The sequence below is a fragment of the Sciurus vulgaris genome (genome assembly GCF_902686455.1).
Source record: "Sciurus vulgaris genome assembly, chromosome: 16".
Lineage (NCBI taxonomy): Eukaryota > Metazoa > Chordata > Mammalia > Rodentia > Sciuridae > Sciurus > Sciurus vulgaris.
This window is the reverse complement of record NC_136477.1, coordinates 54,113,533-54,135,514: the sequence shown is the minus strand read 5'-3', so window position 1 is coordinate 54,135,514 and position 21,982 is coordinate 54,113,533. Positions and strand designations below refer to the sequence as shown.

The 21,982-nt window shown below is 41.0% G+C and overlaps 1 protein-coding gene across 3 annotated transcripts in view; it reads left to right on the top strand.

Moving 5' to 3' along the window:
• Nucleotides 1-21,982, top strand: part of CFAP20DC (CFAP20 domain containing) — a 226,806-nt gene that overhangs the window by 159,500 nt on the left and 45,324 nt on the right. For all 3 annotated transcript variants that reach the window (XM_079114399.1, XM_079114398.1, XM_079114397.1), the window contains 2 exons: nucleotides 10,279-10,482; nucleotides 20,651-20,712. In XM_079114399.1, coding sequence (XP_078970525.1) covers nucleotides 10,279-10,482; nucleotides 20,651-20,712 — 266 coding nt within the window. The remainder of the gene's footprint in view (nucleotides 1-10,278; nucleotides 10,483-20,650; nucleotides 20,713-21,982) is intronic.

Here is a 21,982-nt window from a genome sequence, read left to right as displayed (position 1 = left end):
ATGACCGCCATTGACTTCAGGCGCCATCTAGATTCTTCTCACTTGGTTCTTCCAAATGGCCTCACTCCTGATGGGTGCATGTAACCTGACACAGCCGCCCTTAAATTTGGCAAAGGTTTTCAAGTTGCATGGAAACTAGGTATTTAAGTTGTAGTTTTTGCAAGGTAAATACACATACTGAAAGCTACCAGAGATGGGGAATGAGCTGTGCACACAAGTGTGTGTCACTTAGGGCTCTCATTGGTTGGTAGTTGCTATCTCTCCTTATTCAGTTGTTAGTGGGCCTGGTCCCTGATGAATCGGGACAATCTCCTGTGGGGAATACAGAGCTCAGAAATAAGTCTTCAGGAGTGCTGGTTGGTGAAGAGATGCCCTGGAACACTAATTTACCATGAGCAATTATTTAAAAATGTCAATGTAGAGATTCAACATGGTTTGCAAATAGCAATAGGAAGGAGATTAATCCTTAAATTAAAATGCTAATTAAAGATTAAAGTTAGCTTTGAAAATTGAACTTTCATACTTTTCTTGCTATCATGGGGTTAAAAAAACTTTAAGAACTTTCTAAATACAACCACGAGACTCTTTTTAAAATTGGTGCATATTAATTATACAGAGAATGGGTTTCATGGTGGCCTATTCATACATACACCTGACATAATTTCCTCAATTTCATTTCACAGTGCCTCCCCTTATTCCTCTCCCCATCCCCCAGCCCCTTCCTCTCCTACTCGTCTCCCTTTTTTTTCTTTTCTGTTTTTCTTTTTCTTTTTTTTTCTTTTTTCTTTTTTTTTTTTTTTTTTTTTGGTACTGGGAATTGAACCTAGGGGCACTTAACCACTGAGTAACATTCCCAGTCCTTTTTATATTTTAGAGATGGGGTCTCACTGAGTGAGGGTTAGGGCCTCTCTAAGTTGCTGAGGCTGGCCTCAAACTCTCGATCCTCCTGCCTCAGCCTCCTGAGCCACTGGGATGACAGGCGTGCACCACCACACCCAGCCTCCCTTTATTTCAATAGCATCCCTTTTTTTTCTTTTTTTGTCTCTAGCTCCCTCATGTGAGAAAAATCACAGGACACCTGTCTTTCTGAGTCTGGCTCACTTCACTTAACAAAATGCTCTCTATTACCACTCTAAAACTTTTAATAATAAATATGGATTTGAAATCACCACTGTCTCCCAGCAGCATTTTCAAAACAGTTTTTGGTTTTTTTTTTTCTACTAGAACTACCCAGCATAAGTGATGCCTCCTTCCCTTCTCTTCCTAAGGATTGCTTTGGCTATTCTGGGTCTCTTATTTTTCCAAATGAATTGCATAACTACTTTTTCTATTTCTATGACCCTGCACATACTAGAAGAAAATGTAGGCCCAACACTTCAACACGTCAGCTCAGCAACTGATCCTTAACAAAAATACTAAAGCACAAGAAGTAAAAATCAATAATAAGTAGGATGGCAGCAAACTAAAAAGCTTCTTCACAGCACAAGAAACGATCAAGAGCATGAAGAAAGTGCCTACAGAATGGAAGAAAATCATTGCCACCTGCACCTCAGATAGAGCATTAATTCCAGGATACATAAAGAACTCAAAAAATTTCACACACGTACAAAAAAAAAAAATCAATAAATGGGCAAAGGAACTGAACAGACACTTCACAGAATACAAATGGTCAACAAATATATGAAGAAATGTTCAACATCTTTAGCAATTAGAGAAATGCAAATTAAAACTACCCTGGGATTCCATCTCACTCCAGTCAGAATGACAATTATCAAGAATACAAGTAACAATAAATGTTGGCAAGGATGGTGGGGGAAAAGTCTCACTCACACACTGCTGGTGGGACTGCAGATTGGTGCAACCACTCTGGAAGGCAGTATGGAGATTCCTCAGAAAACTTGGGATGGAATCACCATTTAACCCAGTTGTACCACTCCTCGGTTTATACCCAAAGGACTTAAAATCAGCCTACTACAGTGATGCAGCCATATCAGGGTTCACAGCAGCTCCATTCACAATAGCTAAGCTATGGAACCAACTTAGGCGCCCTTCAGCAGATGAATAGATAAAGAAAATGTGGTCTATATACATAATGGAATATTATTCAGCCATAAAGAAGAATGAAATTATGGCATTTGCTGGTAAATGGATGGAACTGGTTCCCAAACCAATCCCAAAAAACCAAAGGCTGAATGTTCTCTCTGATATGCAGATGCTATCACACAATCAGGGGAGGGGAGGGAAGAATAGAAGTTCTTTGGATTAGACAAAAGGGAATGGAGGGAAAGGAGGGGAATTAGAATAGGAAAGACAGTGGAATGAATGGGACGTCATTTTCCCATGTTCATATGTGAACACACGACCAGTGAAACTCCACACCATGTCCAACCACAAGAATGGGAAGTCATACTCCATGTATGTAGGATATGTCAAAATCTACTCTACTGTCCTGTATAACTAAAATGAACAAATGAAAAAAAGAACCCACTGTCACTCTCCCTTCACAACTAACTATCCCTAAAATTAGCTTTTCTACAATGTACTCTTTTGTGCCCAGCATCTCTCACTTGGCATTTTGTGAGTGAGACTCAACAAATTGCTCCTTTCATTGCTGCAAATCAGGCCACTGTGTGAATATAACATCACCTATCCATCTTAGTGGGCATATGGGTAGTTTTCATTTAGGAGCCATTAAGAGTATGTCTTTTGGTAGAATATTAAGCGTTTCTATCAGAACATTATGGTCACACATAGTAGGTGCGCTCATTCTGACAAAATCATACATTCACAGGATTTGATTTCAATCACTATTTCTCCCATCATCTTTCCCCCCCTCCTCCCTGCCCCCTTTCCCCATCCTCTCTGTTGATTTCCTTTCACTCATTTATTTTTATTGGTACTTTCTACATAAAGTGGGATTCCCCACGATTCTCTTATCTATGCATGTAACATGATTTGGTCACGTTCCTTCCTGTCCTTCCTCCCTCTCGATCTGCTTCTGTTCCACTGTTCTTCATGTATATTTATGATTTCCCACCCCCCACCACCTTCTTTATTTTGCTCCAGCTTCCATAGGAATATTAAATTTTTAATAAGACTTGGACAGAAAAGAGGAAGCCATTTGGTATTATAAGATATTATAAGATTTAGATTAAATTATAGTTTCATTCTTTTTGCTTTAGATTTTATTTCATTTCTAAAGGAGTATGGGTATACTTTAGTCAGCTTTTTTCCTTGCTGTGACTAAAAGACCCAACCAGAACAATTGTAGGGGAGGAAAAGTTTATTTGGGGGCTCACGGTTTCAGAGGTCTCAGTCCATAGACAGCAGGTTCCATTCCTCAGGACTCAAGATGAGGCTGAACATCACGGGGGAAGAGTGTGGGGGAGGGAAGCAGCTCACATGGTGATCAGAAAGCAGAGAGAGACAAATATATACCCAAAGCCACGCCCCCAAAGCCACACCCCCAATGCCCGCCTCCTCCAGCCACACCCACCTGCCTTCACTTACCACTCAGTCAATCCCATCTGGGATTAATTCAATGATTAGTTTAATGCTATAACCTAATCATTTCTCCTCTGCACCTTCTTGCATTGTCTTACACGTGAGATTTTGGGGACACGTCACATTCAAACTATAAAAGGGTATTACTTTCTAGTGTATGTATGATTTTTTGAAGGATATAAGCTCCATACTTCTGGCTTCCCCACATTTTCCCGCCTATTTGTTGAAATATGCTACCAAATCACCCTTCTGACTTTTCAAGGCCCAGCTTAGAGGCCTTCTCCTCCACAAAGCCTTAACTGGTCCTGCGCAGACCTCACTCTTTTCTGAAATGCCAGGCCAGTTTGCACATCTCCCTTCTCTCATGTCATCATGTGTATTATATATTCACAGTCGCCACCTTCTTCACAGTAATACTTTTTAAAAGTCACAGCATTACTTAAAATAATAGAGACAGGGATTGTTGGGTGGACCCCTTACGAAGAGTTTTTGCAACACGATACCCTCTGTGGGATGGGAGTCAAGCACTGCAAACCTGATTCTGAGAGTCTCCCAGATTTTATAAGCTCCCAAATGGAGCTAAACATCACAATTTTCTCCCAATTCTATCCCCTTCCCATCTGTAAACAACAGGATGAGGTGTTTGATCTGACCTGATCTTGTGACCATGTCTTGCCTTTCTTCACAAGTTAGTCTTGTGTCTGTCACCCATAGGTCAGCAGAACTGGGTCTTGGCCGAGGCTCACAAAATTCCCAAGGCAGATATTTAATTAATTCAGCTCTCCTGTCTTAAAATCAAGAACACAGATTGTATCAAGTTGAACACTTGTTTTCATTTGTTGTGTTTAATTTTTTTTGCTGGAGTTACAAGTTTCCCTTTTGAACATGAACAAGGCTCTGTGACTATTAATGCTGCTCTTCAACATATGCTGGTCATTTCTTCATTGCTCCCATTTGCCCTACTATTTGGGAGGCCTATGAAAGCAAGGGCTGTATCTTAATTGTGTCTGAAACTTCACTAGCGTAGGCTCCTAAAAATGGCTGAAGATCAATGAAAGCAAACAACTTGACACTTAGCAAAGGGCTTGCAGTCAGAACACGGCTGCACTGTATGGCCTTCAGCCTGCTGCCTCATTCCCCAAGTCTGATGGATAATGTCTCCTTCTTTCCTACAAGGATATTTGGAGACAAAATTGAGTCATGCATAACGTGCTGAGCCTTTCAGAGTTGGAATTCCACAAGGTACTCTGCCTCTCAGGATTTAGTTGGATGACATCTTGTTCTGGAGTCCACTTTAATGCAAAGGCTTTTATTGCAAACCTCCTTTAAAAATAATAATAATAATAAATGATTTGGCCTTTCTGGTGATTTTTGAAACAGCTAAGAGATTGCAAATCAAAAATGTCTTGGAGAGTCAGTCACAGTGGTAACCGCCTATCATCCCAGAGGCTCGGGAAGCTGAGGCAGGAGGATCTCGTGTCCAAAGCCAGTGTAAGCAACAGCGAGGCCATAAGGAACTCAGGGAAATCCTGTCTCTAATTAAAATGCAAAATAGGGCTGGGGATGTGGCTCAGTGGTCGAGTGCCCCTGAGTTCCATCCCCAGTACCAAAAAAAAAAAAAAAAAAAAAAAACACCTGCCTTGGAGAATTAAGTTAATTACCCATCTCTGTCACCAGTGACTGTTTGTGACCCTGGAGGAAGTTGCTTTCTTCTCTCCGCTCAATTTTCGCTGCCCCTTCCACGGTGTTGTCCAAATACATTTTACTGTTGTGGGACATGAAATCATGGAAATCTAGAGCTCCAAGCATACTCAGCATGAACAGTGTCTGGCAAGGGAACGGGATTGCAGTGTTTGAAGACTAAGTCACCAACTTGATCGCATTTCCACCACCGCAGCCTACTGCAACAACCCGGCCAGCTGTTCCACCAGCCCCTGGCTCAGTACCACCAGAGGCGGAGCATGTCCTCCTGAAGGCCACTTACCCCACTGTCAACAGACTTGATTACTACCAAGCACCACCTTGGATGTCTGCAAGGCTTTCTATGATTCTGCCGAACAGTTAGTCACTTCTGTTTTCATTCTACTAGCCATATTTCTGTTGTGGTGTTGATTTGAGAGTTCTAGAAGTCCTGTTGTATAATATATTACATCTCCCTTTCTAGCCCTTGAGCTTCATGAGGACAGGGGTGTGTCTTGTCTTTTTGTGCTCCCAGCTCCCAGCGTGGTACAGAATGGACAGAAGACTGGAAGAAGGGAGATAGAGGAAATGAGAGGACAGAATAAGAATAACAGAGGACTTGTATTGATTGCCTACTCAATGGTCTCTGAAGAGGGATGTTTTCACCCCAAAATTTGTATAGCAAAGACAAGATTACCAGATTCAGGAAGAAAATTGTAAAGCTATCCATTTTTTTTTAATCTCAACCATTTTAATTTTCATTCATTTTGTGTATGTTTTATGTTATACATAATATTTTAGTGTAGTTGTACATGAGTTTAATTTAAGTAGACATATAGTTAGAAGGTACATGTGTTAGTCAGTTTTCCATCACTATAGCAAATACCTGAGATAATCAGCTTATAAAGAAAAAAGGTTTGCTTCAGCCCACAGTTTTGTGAGATTTCAGCCCATCGGGGGTTGACCCTATTTCTTGTGGGCCCGTGGTGAGGCAGAACATGGTGACAGCGTGCGGTGAAACCTTTCATCTCATGGCTGGGAAGTGAATGAGAGAAGAAGAGAAAGAGACAGGGTGTCCCATCACCAGCTTCAAGGACACTCCCCAGTGACACAGGCCCTGACACTGGGCCTACATTTTAAGGATCCCATCACCTTCCAATAATGCCATGGGCTAGGGACCAGACCTTTCACAAACAGGCCTTTGGGAAGCATTTAAGATTCAAATTCTAGCATTTTCTGATAAAGTTTCATATCACTAATTTGGATGCCTCTAGTATATATAGTTCTTTGCCAGGCACTGTGCTAAGCGTCTGATATGCATTATTTGATTTAGTCCACCAAAAATCCATGAAGGATACTATGGTCTTCATTTTACAGATGAAGAAACGAGGCACAGAGGTTAAGTCATGTCCTGATCACATACAGCTGGGAAATGGTAACACTAGGGCCCAGATTTACATCTGTCTGACCCAACCACTGCCACATCCTCTTTGTGTGTCCCAGCCACATGGAGTTGTTCTTCAGACACAGTACCGGCTTGTCAATTAAATAAACAAATTAAATGGATGAATCAGTGGAACTAAGTACACATGAAAGATTTCTTCTTACAAAAAAATTGTCAGAATTAAAATAAAATGCCATTTTCCATTATGAAAGCCCGTATTGGCAATGACAAGCCAATCAGCACGCTTCTAGGACATATTCGAATGCTCAGTTCCATTTCTTGACCAAAAAACTGAGGTGAATGATGAGAGGTCCCTAGTTCAGTCAAGCAGATGGGATTCTGATATCATGTCTGCTTACCAAACTACTTTTTAGATAGATTTACTTTTTGAGATAGATTCAGATACCTCAGAATTCACCGTTTTAAAGTAGGCAGTTCAGGATGTTGTGGGGCACAACTTAAGGACAGGACAGACCAATCACTACTGAAAAGTCCAAATTTGAGTGTCTTTATTAGCCGGCCAACTGACTGTCTCACCCACACGCAAAATGACTGTTGGGAAAACAGCCCCAAGCGTAGGGTTGCAGGGGGTTTTATACCATAAGTAAAGCATGTTGGTACATTAATCATAAGTGGTCGTTGCGATGATTCAAAACTACAAAGTTAGTAACATCATGAGATCTAAAATCCTAAGTAGAAGGGGAAGTGGGTCAAAATGACCTTAGTCAGGTCCAAGTTAAAGAGTGGGTGAGAACATTTAGACAGTCATTCTCCGACAGGGTACATTGTCCAAGAAAAATAGGGACCAAAAAAGAGAACAATTTTGCATTATATAAGAACTACCATTTTGTGTTGCCAAACATGTGATGCTAAGCAATTGTTGATGGGTACAGAGTGGGGTGTTCCCACGGGAGAAGCATTTCCTACATGACATGGAATCTCCAGGTAAAATGGAGTCTGTTTGGTCATTGCCGGTATAGCCTGGCCCATAACATGGAGTTTCTAGTACATTCTCTACCCACCATCTTGATCTGTTTTCAGAACATTTTCATCTCCCCTAAAGGAAGCCATGTGCCCATCAGCATTACTTCCCACTGCCCTGTTCCCTGGCCTCCATTTGTCCACCTCCTGTCTCTATGTATTTGCCCATACTAGGCTTTCCATATAAATACAATCCCAGAATATGTGGTCTTTTGTATTAGGCTTCTTTCACTTAGCATAGTATTTTCGAGGTTTTTCTAGGTTGTGGGCTGTTATCCATCTTTTACTAGTCTTCACTGCTGGATTCTATCATATAAATAAACAAAACCCCACTCGTCAGTTGATGGACACTTGGTTGTTTTCAGTTTCTGTTGGGAATAATGCTGCTATGAACATTCATGTGCAAGTTTCTGTGTGAACACATATCTTCAGTTCTTTCACTATGTTCCTCAGAGTGGGATGTGGGGTCTCATGGTGACTCAATATTTAGCATTTTGAGAAAGTTTTTTTCCAGAGCAGCTACATGAGTGCCCACCCAGCAATGTATGAGGGTTCCAGCTTCTCTGCATGCATGTCCACACTTGTTACTATCATTTTTTTTAATTTTTAATTTTTTGGGGGGGGTGGAATACCAAGGATCAAACTCAAAGATATTCAACCACTGAGCCACATCCCCAACCCATTTTTTACTTTTTATTTTGAGACAGGGTCTCACTAAGTTGCTTAGGACCTTTCCAAGTTGCTGAGGCTGGCCTTAAACTTGCAATACTCCTGTCTCAGCCTCCTGAGCTGCTGGGATTACAGGCAAATCTATCTTTTTATTATAACAATCTCATTGGAGTGAAAGGGACCTCATTGTGGTTTTGAGTTGTATTTCTCTAATGATAATGATGTCCAACATCTTTTTATGTGTGTATTTGTCCCTTCAACTACTTCTTTTGAATTTAAAATATTTCCTTTTTTTAGCATTATTTCATTGAAACAAAATTTGTGATATTTGCTTTTCTCCCCAAGAACCCTCTCAAAGCATATTAAATACTCATGAATCCTCCTAAAGATTGCCTGAACTCTCACGGTATCACACTGCTGGAGCCGTAAGCATAAGGATTCAACTGAGTTTCCATTGGCAATTTTCCAGAAAAAAAACTCCACATTATTAGATAATAAGCTTTTAAAAACCTCAAATTATGATGATGATAATGCTTTATTTAAAAGCATTTATACCATAGGAACTCCAAAAATTATTTTTGAAATAGTTTTCTAACTTTTTAACATCCCTATGAGGCAAAAAAGAAGCAGGAGAAGACAGGAGCTATCTCAAAAGGGTTCTCTGAGAAAGTAAGTGTAGAGATTGGACTGTCTAAAACTTCTAGTACGTCTTGGGAAAAGATCTGTGTGAGAACAACCAGTATTTCTTAGATGCACAAGAAAATTTCAAAATTGCTCTTTGTTTGTTTTGTACCAGGATTGTACCCAGAGGCTCTTAACCACTGAGCCACATCCCCAGCCCTTTTTTATTTATTTTTTTTTAATTTTAGTATAAGATCTCCCTAAGTTGCTGAGACTGGCTTTGAACTTGCAGTCCTCCTGCCTCAGCCTCCCACGCTGCTGGGCTTATAGGCATGCGCAGCCATGCCCAGCTCAAAATTGCTTTTAAGTTGTTTACCAGTCCTGGATATAAAGCACACTGATCATCTATGATGCTGATGTTTCATCAATGTTAAAATTAACGTTTGCTTTCAAATCTGGTCTGAACCAGAGAAAGGAAATAACAAGGTTTGAAGTTTTCATATACCAATTTCTGTTCTGTACATTGAAATAATGTTTGTACTGGCCTCTAAAGATCTGCAGTGGGGTTCTTTACATGGATGGCACAGACTGCATCAGCACTGGTGTTTCTTGTCGCTGTAAGGCCTTTCCATCTTCCAGACCATACACGTTCCCTTCTTGCACTCAGGTTTTATCTGATGGCTTTTAACATTTTTAAATTTCACTGCAATTTGAATATATTTGGTCTTAATGGTCAACAATGCCAAAATCCATCAATTCCCTTCTGAACTGGGCTTTCTTATGGAAAATGATTTTTTTCTTGAAAAAATAAAACAGCTTCGAAATAGTATTTATTCAGTGAATCCACAAATACTGGTGGAACACCTCTTAGGCACCAGACCTGCCAAATACAGAGGGAGTCATACACACAGTCTTGGTGCTTTCTCCTGCTGAGCTCACGGTCCACCTGTGAACCCTGGAAACGATCACGCAACTGCAATCGCAGGAAGTGCTGGGAGTGAAAATGTTTAGACTCCATGAGAACACACAACAGTGGAGCCAACCCCATCTGTCGTTGTCCAAAAGGGTTTCCCTGAGGAAGAGACACCAGGTCTGGGACCTGAAGGATACCTAGCGGTTATCAGAGGCGGGGCACAGGGGCAGCACATACACAGGAACTAAGGAGGCACAGTTCTGATGCTTCTGAGGACCTCAGTGAAGGACAGTGTCACAGGCACCCCAGGAGCAAAAGGACAGGAGGCTGCAGGTGGGGAAGGTACCTCTTTAAAAGAGAGGTAAAAATCTGGGCTCCTGTCAGGGGAGCTGCCCTAGGGGTGAGGTCTGTGGAATAGCACTTGTTGGTGACCCTTTGTGCCATCATTTCCCTCTTTCTCGGTCAGGAATACAACTGGAGAAACTACCAGCCCAGCCAGATGAGTGAATCTGAGTTGCAGATGCTGGCAAGCTTACGGCGACAACAGAACGAAGACCTGGAGGACGCTGGGGCTCCCCACGGCCTGAGCGCTTCCCAGGTTGACAACTGTAACGTCAGCATAAGTACCAGCAGCGACGACACCACCACCTGGAACTCCTGCCTGCCCCCTGTGAGTCCTGTGCTTCACATTCTTATCCCTGCCTTAAGGGGGGAGGGGGGCAGGCTTCTGTCTAATGAAACCCAACCTTGTCAGGGAAAACTAGAGCCAAAATGAGAGCACTCCCCACAAGAAATATGTAGCTCCCATTCTGGAACAGTGTTTGAGGGCTGGGGGCAGAAAGCAGCAGATGCCAATGTCTCTTCTCAAATTGTCTCATTTACCCTCAGAAAACGTATACGTGACTTAGTCCGTTTTGTGCTACTATAACAGAATACATGAGACCAGGCAATTTATTAACAACAAAGATCTATTTCTTACAATTCTAAAGTCTGTAAAGTCCGTGGTCTAGGGACTTCATCTGCCAGTGTCTTCTTTCTGCTTCTTCCTGTGATAGAAGGCAGAAGGGCAACAGAGCAGGAGAAAGAGGAAGGAGACAGAATTAATCCTTTTATTAGGTTCCCCACTCCCCTGGTAACCGACCCCTCCCAGTTAATGGGATGAATCCATTCAGGAAGAAAGACTCTGCCTAATCATTTCTTAAGGCTCTCACCTCTCAACACTATTGCACTGGCAATTCAGTTTCTAACATGTGGACTTTGGGGGATGCATTCAAATTCTAGCAACAATAGATAAAACCACACACTGAGAGAAAATAATAATAACTTTGCGGTAGACTCTGGATATTTCATGGTATTCTTGCTCCTAGCACAAGTCCTGTACCACATGAAAAAGGCTCAATGTTTGTTAAATATTTTTTTAAAAATGAATGAGCAAAAGGGAAAAGACTGTAGAAACACTAAGTATTGCTCAGATCTGAGGACAGAAAAGAACCTTCTGTACTAGTCCTAGATATTGACTGACTCCTGCCTGTGTCTGATGGCCATGGTAGCACCGTGAGTACCTCAAAGGCTTCTCTCCCCATATGTCACTTTAAGTATGGGTATCACCTCGCTATGGCCCAGCAGAGGAGTCGAGGCAGGTCTTAGTCTTCCCATTTTCCAATTAAACAAACTGAACCCTGGGCCCAAATTTCTATACCTGGCCAGTGGTGGATCCCAGAACGGAGCCACAGATCTGTCCATTATCTACAATATTATCCTCAGATCTTATGGCTTAGTTGGAAAAACAAAGTATAAACATCAATAGAACAGTCCAGTATGGCACAGGATATGTCAAAAGGCAGAATAAAATCATGGCTATATTAATAGTAATTAAAACCACCATTCTTGTAAGCGTCTAAAGCTATTTTAAGCTCTCCATAAATCCAGGGAACATTTGCACCTAAAGCCACATCCAGCCTGGTAGGAGTGGTGGCGCATGCCTGTAATCCTAGCAACAGGGAGGCTGAGGCAGGACTGTCACAAGTTCAAGGCTGGCCTCAGCAACTTACTGAGAACCTGTCTCAAAATTAAAAAAAAAAAAAAAATAGTTTTAAAGACTTGGGGTATAGGTTAGTGATAAAGCATTCCTGAGTTCAATCCCAGTACCAAAAATAAAAAATAAAAAAAGTCACTTTCAACATCCTAACATATTAAAATATACTTTTGCCTATAAATATAACCTTTTTGCTATATTTCTTTGAAAGGAAACATAAAATCATATAACTTTGAGTCTTGCATATATATTTAAAGATTAAAGTACAGTTGACAGAAGTTATGTTTTAAGTATTTGCCAAGTATATATTAGTTTTGCAAATACTTTTTGTATATGATAGCCAGTTTTTTCTGTATCTCTAGCATCTTTGTAGATTTGCAAAACTTCAGGGACCCTGACACCTAATGCTCATGAGAACATTGAAACTTTTTGTATGTTGTGCTGATGACTGAACCTAAGGCCCGAGTGCACTGCATGCAAGACAAATGCTCTACCACTGAGCTACAGACCCAGCCTTTGTGTGTGTATGTCAGAAGGAAAAGAGAGAAAGAGAGAGAGAGAAGGTCTCACTAAATTACTGAGACTGACTCAAACTTGCAATCCTCCTGCCTGAGACTGCCAATAAGCTGGGATCACAGGTGTGCACAGCTGTGCCCAGCTAACATTGAGACTCTGGCAAGACAATTCCAACCTACTGACTCCCGAGTCTGAGCTCCTAACCACTATATACAGTGACTTCTTAATGCATGAGTTAATTGTCAAATGAGCACTGTGGATATCTATTGGAAGGTGAGACTTCTGTGCTGCTGAGAGAACTTGCAAGTCTTTATGATGGAGGAATTCAAATCGGCTCCAAGGAGATGTCAAGGGAAAGAAAAGTGATACCACTTTTTAATTGGTAGTTTTCATCTCCACCTTTCCTGCCCTCCAGATTGCCTCAATTGTGGTTTCATTAAACACAGATATCAAGCTCATCTAATGCCTCAAGCAACCTTGATGCCAAAAAGTATCCCCCTACCCAGAAAAACATCCCTGTCCTGGTTACTCTGGTTACTGAATATCCTTGTAGCCAGAGCTAAGATCGTAAGAGTCAGCTGCAGACTTCGGCTGGTGGAATTTGTGATGGAATTGAAACATTGCCTTCCTTATAAAATAGTCCTGGGCAGCCATTTAAACCCCAAGTAAGAAAGAGAACGGTGGCCTCGCTGGCAGAGCTCATTCTGTCACGAAGCCGCTCGGAGACCAACATTTCAAAGGGCAAGCTGAGGAATGATTATTTATGGACTGAGAAGTCTGAACTCTTGGTTGCCCTGGATACCGTGTTCCCATCACTGTCCTGTTCTGGCAAGGGCTGAAGTCTCCTGCATGACAACTACTCCACTCTAAAAGGATACAGTCAAAATAACACTCCTGGTAATGAACTTAATAACCCTCTATTTGACCAAATAAGAAATTGAAAACAGTCCATTTTTTAGACAAAGAAAATATTGAAAATCCTACCTCTTGTATTCATAAGATATGTTTATTATTGCATCGAATTCAGTCTATTCCAATGTTGGAACTATCAACGAATGGGAAATTGCATTCCTTAATGAACTCTGCATCCTGCTGCTCGTATAGAGTTTAAATAGAGCAATTTACAAGCATCGTTCTGTCTTTCTGAGAGCTTGTGGCTTTCTCTTTAGAAACTGTACAGGAACAATGAAACAGAAAAAAGGAACTCAGGACTTTATCACCATGATATCCTCCTCCTCTTCCATCTCAGTGAGTGGCACCACCACCTACCTTGGCACCTGGGCCAGGAATTTGGAAAGCATTTCCACTTCTCCCACTTTTCCATCCCACATACCCACTGGTCTCCAAATCCTGGGACCCCTCCCTTCTTTTTACTCTTAACACTTGCTACCTGATATCTTGGCAAGTTTTTTTTCACCTGAATTCCTTCAACAGTCCCTCAGCATCTCTGTGCCTTCAGTTCGAGCCCCGTAGCCTGGTGGTTAGGAGCACTTGCTCTGAAGTCAGTGTCACAGTTCAGATACAAGCTATGACCTTGTAAAGCCCTCGGCACTGTATCTGAAATGTAATAAGCATTTAATAATCAGAGCTGAGTTGCTGTTATTACCACTGTTATTCACAGTAGCCTTCTTCTAAAGCCTAGGCCTGATCCAATCTCTTCCCTACATGAAGCCCCTTGGTGACTCCCCACTGACTCTTTAATTTGGCATAGAAGGAACCCATGACCTGAGACCTGCTCCCATCTCGGCCTCATCTCTTACTACACCCCACCTTTCCATCCATGAGTTAGTGCCAGTTACAATTTCCTAAATCCACTCTATGCATATCCCTGGATCTTGCGCCTGATTATCCCTCAGGACAACTCAAAAGTCTTCTGCAGCCCTTCCCACCATAAGAGAGACAGTTTCTCCTTTGCCCTTAGATCCAAGCATATCTGCATGGTAACTCTCACTACAAGCTTATTTGTTTGTTTATTATTACTATAAGCTTACTTGTTTTATTATTATTGTTGGTGTTATTGTTATTATCATTGGAGTAGTACAATATGCTATGGACTAGGTTGAGAGCTAGGGATCCAAATAGGGGTTTACCCATCTTGAGATGTTCACCGTTGTGGAGGGAAGCAGAAAGGTAAAAGCACACTGTAATGCAGGGTGGTGAGAGATAACAGAATGAAGTTACGGGAACACATGAGAGGGAGCAGTTAATTCTGCCTGTGAGTTTGAGGGACGTTTTCATAGACAAGGCCACAGTTATGCTGAAGTTTAAGAATGAACACAAATTCACCATGTAGACAAGAGGGAAGGAAGTTCAAGCTCTGAAAAGGAGCAGAATTAAGTCTGTGGAGATGAGCACAGACTCTCTCCTTCAGCAGGATTAACTTCCTCTTAGTACCTTTATTCCATCACCTTGCATAGGACTGGGAATGGGTTTTATTTGTCTGCCAGTGACTACCCACCCTGCATCCAACACAAAGGAGAACTACTTTCTCTTCTAGCCACACTGCACCTCTTGCTGGTCACAAAAGGAGCCATCTCTCCCCTCACTAAGGGAGCCATCTTGGGGAGACATCTTGCCTGAAACTAAGGCAGCCATTTGGCCTCATCCCTGGAAGAGTCTTTTTACGCGTCATTAGGGGAGCCATCTTGCCTGTCACTAGAGCCACATTCTTTATTCAATCATGCCATTGCTCATCCTTCTTTTCTACCTAGAAAACAGCTACTTGGTGTTTTTTCTTGTTTGTTGGCTTGTTTGACGGCTACTTTTTTTAATTCAAGAACTTATTTTTCAGAACAGTTTTGGGATCACCACAAAACTAAGAAAAGCACAGAGATTCCCACATACCCCCCACCTGGCTGGTGCACAGCCTCCCCGACCATGAATGGGCTCCGTTGTAGCATTTACAACATGGAATGTCCAAAGTCAGTGATATCCCAGGCTGGGGCGTGAGTGCCTGAGGGCAGAACGCCCTCATCCTCTCCGACCTTTAGTGCTGAGGACTGGCCTGGCTGGGGTCTCACTGCTGGTCACCAGTTATTGGTTGAATGAATGAATCGATAACGCAAAAATTTATTTCTTCTTTTACTCTAAGGTAGTTTTCATCAAAACTTCGAAATCGAACATCTGCTTTGTTTTGCTTCAATAAATCTTGAGTGACTCAGGTAATATTTTATATTCAAGATCTGATAAGTGGATATTAAATACACAACCAGAGGGAAACCTCTCTGAGCCAGGCCTGCTAGGCAGTGGCGAGGAGCAGAGATAGAGCCAGAGGCCTGTCAGGAGGGAGGGTCCTCACCCGGCCTCCACACAGACCAAATCCTGACCCTCAGGCTTCCTCAGCCTTCACACCGTTCAGAGCAACATATGCTGTCTAAAAGGTGTTTAGATGTAATAAATTAGTCATTTAAAAGTGTAATTAAATGTAACCGTATTTCTTCTAGCAAATTGGCTTTTGTGGGCATCTCTTGCTAAATAAATCAAGTCGCCTGAGAAATCCACTGGCCTTTGACAGACAAGTTTTTCAAAGTTTCTAACTTTAAAAATTCAATTAAAACAATACTTTACAACTTCTGTGGAAACCAGGCTGCAAGTAATCAATTTTGGAGGGTTTGCGTTAGAAGTAGATCTCATGAGATGTATTCAAACCCTGGGTTCTATGAAGCCTTAGGAAGGGAGTAAGGAATTACCTATAATGAATTTTTAAATGAATTTTATCTTGGTGAGAGATTTTGATTGACAATAACATAAAACCATGCCATGCATGTGGTGTGTGTGTGTGTGTGTGTGTGTGTGTGTGTGTGTGTGTGTGTGTGTTCATTTTAAGGAAAAGGAATAGTCATTAATGTACACAGATTACGTACCAAAAGGACATAAACTCTACCTGGGCCCAAATCCCTGCTCTGTCGTTTACTGGCATCACCTGTAAAATGGGCATCATAAAAGAGCCCCCTCATATTGCCACTGTGTGAATTGAATGAGTCACAGGACATGCGCGCCCAGGGCTTCGGAGAATAAGCTCACGCTGACTGTAAACTGCCACTCTCCTGAGGTTGTTCTCCTCAAAAGCCCACTTGAGTGATTGCAAGAGATTTCTAGGACATTTTTGCTTTTTATGGCTACCAAGGGCTGTAAGGGTGGGCAGAGATTCTCCCCAGTTTGTTTTTAATGTGAACTTAAACACAGACATCCAGACGGACCCCCACAGAGCTTTAAAGATGAGCTCTTACATTAGTTCAGTGTTTGGTTATTTTTCTGTCCTTCCATGAACCTAAATTCAAGAAAAGCATGCCTAATGTGTGCCACCCTGTGAGCAGATGCCCCAAAGTCATAGAAGTCTTCTCAGCTTGGAAGGAGGGAGGGAGGGAGGGAGGGAGGGAGGGAGGGAGGAAGGAAGGAAGGAAGGAAGGAAGGAAGGAAGGAAGGAAGGAAGGAAGGAAGGAAGGAAGGAAGGAAGGAAGGAAGGAAGGAAGGAAGGAAAAATCTCATGCATTCATCAGCATGGCATGTTGCAGAGCATAATATTTGGAGAAAAAATGAAGCAAAATACACTTAATAAAATTACAAGCATATGGTGAGGTTCTCAGACAAGTTATTTATGGTCTTGATTAACCTCACATTATTGCCATTTTCATGGGTTTTACATAAGAACATAAAAATATTGTTTTACCTTTTAACATAGCAGGATTATCTTCTCTCTTGTTCTTTTGTTTAGCCTTCACTTCTCTCCCTCACCTCCAAATTTCTAGCAGCTTGATCATAGAAAAAGCAGTCTCTCCTGCTCTGTGGTAGTTAATTTTATGAGTGCTGGTTTCCTGGCACTAGTGCATAGCAACAGCGCCACCAAAAGGACGAGGTCCGGCTTTCCTCGGATCTGTTCCATTTCCTTCCACAAGAGCGTGTCTGTTTTACACGATTCCTGCCTGCTGTGTGTCTAAAACACAATACACTGGCATTTCAGGCACTTTATAGTTAATAGGTCTTAATTTCTTCTGAACTACAGATTCATTAACTTCTCAGCTCTCTTTGGGTATAATGAGTTTTCTTTTAATCTTCCTAAATCTAAAAGGTAAGTAGTTGATGGTGCTAAGCTATAGATAAATTAGGTGAGCAGACGTACTGATTTGACTATAGAAATGATACATGAAAGTTGATATTAAAGCCAGTATAATATCTATGCTGTCAGGAAAAAATACTGCAATGTACGAATTATTCTGTTTGGTGACTATGAAAGTCACCTCATCCCAGGAAACAAAGTTTCCTTATTCTCAGAGTACTGTGTATTATATCTTAAGTTTGTCCCAAATTTAGCGGTGCAGCAAGACTTTTTTTCTTTTAAATATATAGTGACGTCATAAGAATTAAATCAGATAAATTTAATTTATAATAAGGAAGTAGTCATGTATATGTCAAATAAGTGTATTTCAGGATCATTTCTTTTTTTTTTTTTCCATCATACACTGAATGGATTTTGCTACATTTGTTATTCAGAAATGTTGTATTCAACTTTCTGTGTCAATTCCCAATATGGGTTAAACCCTATAGTGTAGCGTTTCAAAGGATGAGTTGTGGAATCAGACAGACTGGGTTCAAATTCTGGCACCGCTGTTTCCTGGCTGGCATGACTTTGGGCTAGTAACCAGTGTGTGAATGTCTTCTTCTGTTGTACAGAGTCGTTAGTTCTGTTGACTTCATAAAATTGCTCTGAGGATCCAATGAGAGAATATCTATCAAGAATTTGCATGGAGTAAATGCTCAAGAAATACCAGTTACTATTATTATTGTTGTAGTAGATATTGGTTTCTTTCTCTCTGTATCTACTTATGGTATCCTCTAAATGTGACTGCATTCCAAAATCAAAAAACAACAAATTTTATTTTCTCTTATGGATACTTTTACAGGATATTACCTACCTAAAAATTGATTGGCTGCTGCATATGGACAGAAAAGATATTTTTCCTCCCCCATCCTAGGTTCATGACTGAGGCCCCTATAACAAAAGATAAAAGGAGGCAAACTTATTTAAGTGTCGCGTGACACAGGAGCCTTTGTAAAGAATTGAAGGCCCAGAGAAATGGTTAATCTGCTTGTTTTTATGCTGGGCTTGACAAAGAATGGAAAGTCAAGAAAGATTGTTGGACAAAGGGGAGATGAGCTAACGGAAATGAACTAGAAGAAACAAGACCTTTTGTTCTGTTTCTTCTCAGGGAGGCCTTGTCTCCAGAGATAAGGAGGCTCCTTTCTCCTGGGTAGAAGGGTGCATGAGGGTCTCCTGACCTGCTTCAGAGGCAGGACGGAAAATCCTCCCTAGGTCCCTAGGGGAGAAGAGCAAGGGAAGGTGAGAGTGACCTTCCTGCTTCTGCCATTTTCCCAAATGCCAAGGTGCCCATATTTGGGGTAGCATGTCCTGAGCCATTTGTGGGTGGGGACATCTTGCTTCGGCTAGACAGTCACTCCATCTTTCTATCTATTTGTGTCAGCAGTTCTTGCTGCTTTGAGAAGCTTCCACAGGTTGTTTTTCTTTACTTATTTTCTAACACTTAAAAATCACTATGCATGTGAATTTTTTCACTCCTGGTATCACTGAATCTGTTTTATATAAATGTGAGCAAATATGGGAATGGGCAGCCTGTGAGCGCCAAAGCCACAAACCAGACAGGAGCTCCCAGGGATGGAGTAAGCCATTTGGAATAAAGACTTGGGATGAGTATAAACAGAATTAATAGCATAAAATTAAGAAGTGGGCATTTGATGGAATATCAGGACGATGATGCCTGGAGAGTTATGGAAACACCTCTGAAAATAAATAGGCAGAAGTCCATTCACTGGAGACCTGAGTGCAGCTGAAATACCGAACGAATACCAATGAATTTATTGTCAGGAGTATCACTACACCAGCACACATTGGTCCAGAGAACCTGTTTGGCCCCCTTTGCTTGGTAATTTCTTTTTTTGCTGGGAAATAATAAAGCCTAAATCACAGAACTAAATTTCACTTGCAAATTGCTGAAAGTCTTATTTCTCTAGCGAGATCAAATATGTCTTATGACATGGTTTTCCTTCCACTGTTCTCCCAGCTGTTGTTTCTTATTACTGAAATGTTGATGCGTTGATATTGGTTCAATTACCAAAGTATCTGAGTCCATTGAAATTCATGGCACATCACAGGTAGGCAGGCTAAGTGACTGTGATGATCAGACGGGCGGGTGTTTGATTTAAATTAAAGGAACACTTCCAAGAGATTATTTATAAAGGAAGACAGTTTACTCTGAAGAATTCCCATCACCCCCACCATTAATATTTTAGAATCCATTCAAATAAGCAATATGGAAAGTAAGGAAGATGAGTTCTTTTTGAACTGGTACCACTGCCACACTGCTTTCCTCGGCCAGCTCCCAGGCCCAGAGCTACACGTGAGAGTGTCCATGCTGGCCCCCTTTGGCTAAGGAAGTCACATTTGGAATGGAATTCAAAAGTGTGTAGCACTGCTAGTGAAATGAGACCATGAGCAGTAATTTCCATGTTAGGATTCAATTGTTGTTAACCATACAAGGGAAATGCTGAGAGACATGCTCAAAAGAGAATTTGTATTCCATATAATGGAATCTTCTCCCATCCTAGAGCAATGGGGAGAGACGAAGTTCTGTGAGAGGCGAGACTTGAAGGACACAGAATTGTAGCTACATCATGAAATTGACACTCAAAGGTGTCTCGTGGAAGGAAAAGATGAGATTTCACATTTTTGTAGATGCCGTGATCACTTTTCTCCGCTCCCTGATCCATGCTTACAGTTATATTATACACAGGGGAAATGACCATTGTGCCCTAAGATTTACAGGTGCAGTGCTCATTGATGGCATACTAACATTGAGACCTCAGTAGACTTCCTGTTCCTCTGGCCTCTGGGTTATTGCTCATGCTCATGCTCACAATGCAGCATTACTTGCACAAGATATCTTGTTTCTATTGGAAAATGTCCACGAATGTTGGTAGCATAAAAATTCCACCAGGACAAAGATTCTGACTCGTGAACTTGGATGACACCATATGCTATTTAGTCCAGTCACTGGTCATTAAAGGAACCCATGTTTTCTCATTTATATCACTCTTCTTCTATTTGTTGAGTCGTCCAGAGATCCTTTGCCTATTCTGGAAGATAAACTCAGCCCCTTCTTGCAGATTGTGTCTCTGAAAAAAAAAATTGCAGCACTGGAAATGTGTGTGAAAGTATATATAAAGAGCCTTGTCCTGATTAATACCTGCCTCACCAATGTTTTATCTTTTCTAGCCTGTCAACCAGGGTCGTCACTACCAGAAAGAAATGTATCCACCTTCTCCTTCCAACCCTCGGTAAGAATCATTAATAATCTCAGTGGTCTTTTTAAAAACAGATTATTGAGAAGATTGTGCATTTTTCTTGGTTTCCTGAAATTGTTCTCCAAAATTTCCAAAGAGCATCCAAAATTCCTTTCCTTCAAAGTCTTAGTTCGTCCACTTTTCTTATTCAAACTGTGCTTTAGTGAGTTTAAACACCTCACTGTGGGGCTTTGAGCAAGTCTTTTAACTCAAAGTAGTTCAGACATAATAATTGCCTCATCGTATTTTAAGAAAGTTCAGATGGACTAATATGTGAAAAATTCTTAGCACAGTTCTAAGCAGAGTGAGCTCTATTGTTTATTCATTATTATTTTATTTACATAAATATTCCATTTTAATAGATAGTTGATGTTTGGTACATTTTAAGCAATATATATTATATAACTATATATTTGCCTTTTAAATTTATCAAGATAGCTTATATATATAACTTCAAGTGATCATTCTTTTTTCTCAATTCCAAAGTTGGTAATCTCAAAATTATTTCATTATTTCAAAACTATCATTGGTTGAGACCATGGATTCAATCCCCACCACTGAAAAACAACATCAAAAACTAATTGATACCTGAATCACTTGTCAATGCCAGAAAAAAAAAAAAACAAAACTCACAATTTTAGGCTGATTAGAAACAAGCAAATCTGAATTTGAGCTTTAAAATACATATAGTATTACATGACTTTCTGATTGAGATAAGGTAGCTTATCCATATAGTCAATATCACTTTTTCACTGTTAGTTATACACTAGGAATTCATTGAAGAGAAAGTCTCTCTGACCTCCAGACACAGAGTCTGAGTTACTGGGATGCATCTCATTATCCAAATGCATTTCATTATCAAGTTATTTAACCTGTACTGTCGATTTTCCCATGGAATAGACAGAAATCCATGATAACACTGTGGCACTAGCTGTAGGACGTGGTTGCTGTTACATAATGTCTGAGTTAAGACTCTTTTGTTATATATTAAAAAAAAAAAAAAAGACTTGGCTAGTATTGAGAGAGCTGGAAAGAGAAGGGGCAGAAGAAGGGATTCGTTAAGTAAGAATATAGGTCTATGTCACAGAACCCAGGGTCAGCCAGGCCTCAGGAGGGTCCTGAGAGTAGGGACCAAAAGCCAGCAGGCAGCCACACCTCATCCCTGCTCCCTCCGCCTGTATTCTGCTCCATTCTCTCTAAGCTCTTTCTGCTTCTCTGTTCACATATGGCTGTCTGACAGCTCTTGAGTTTACAGTTCAAAGTA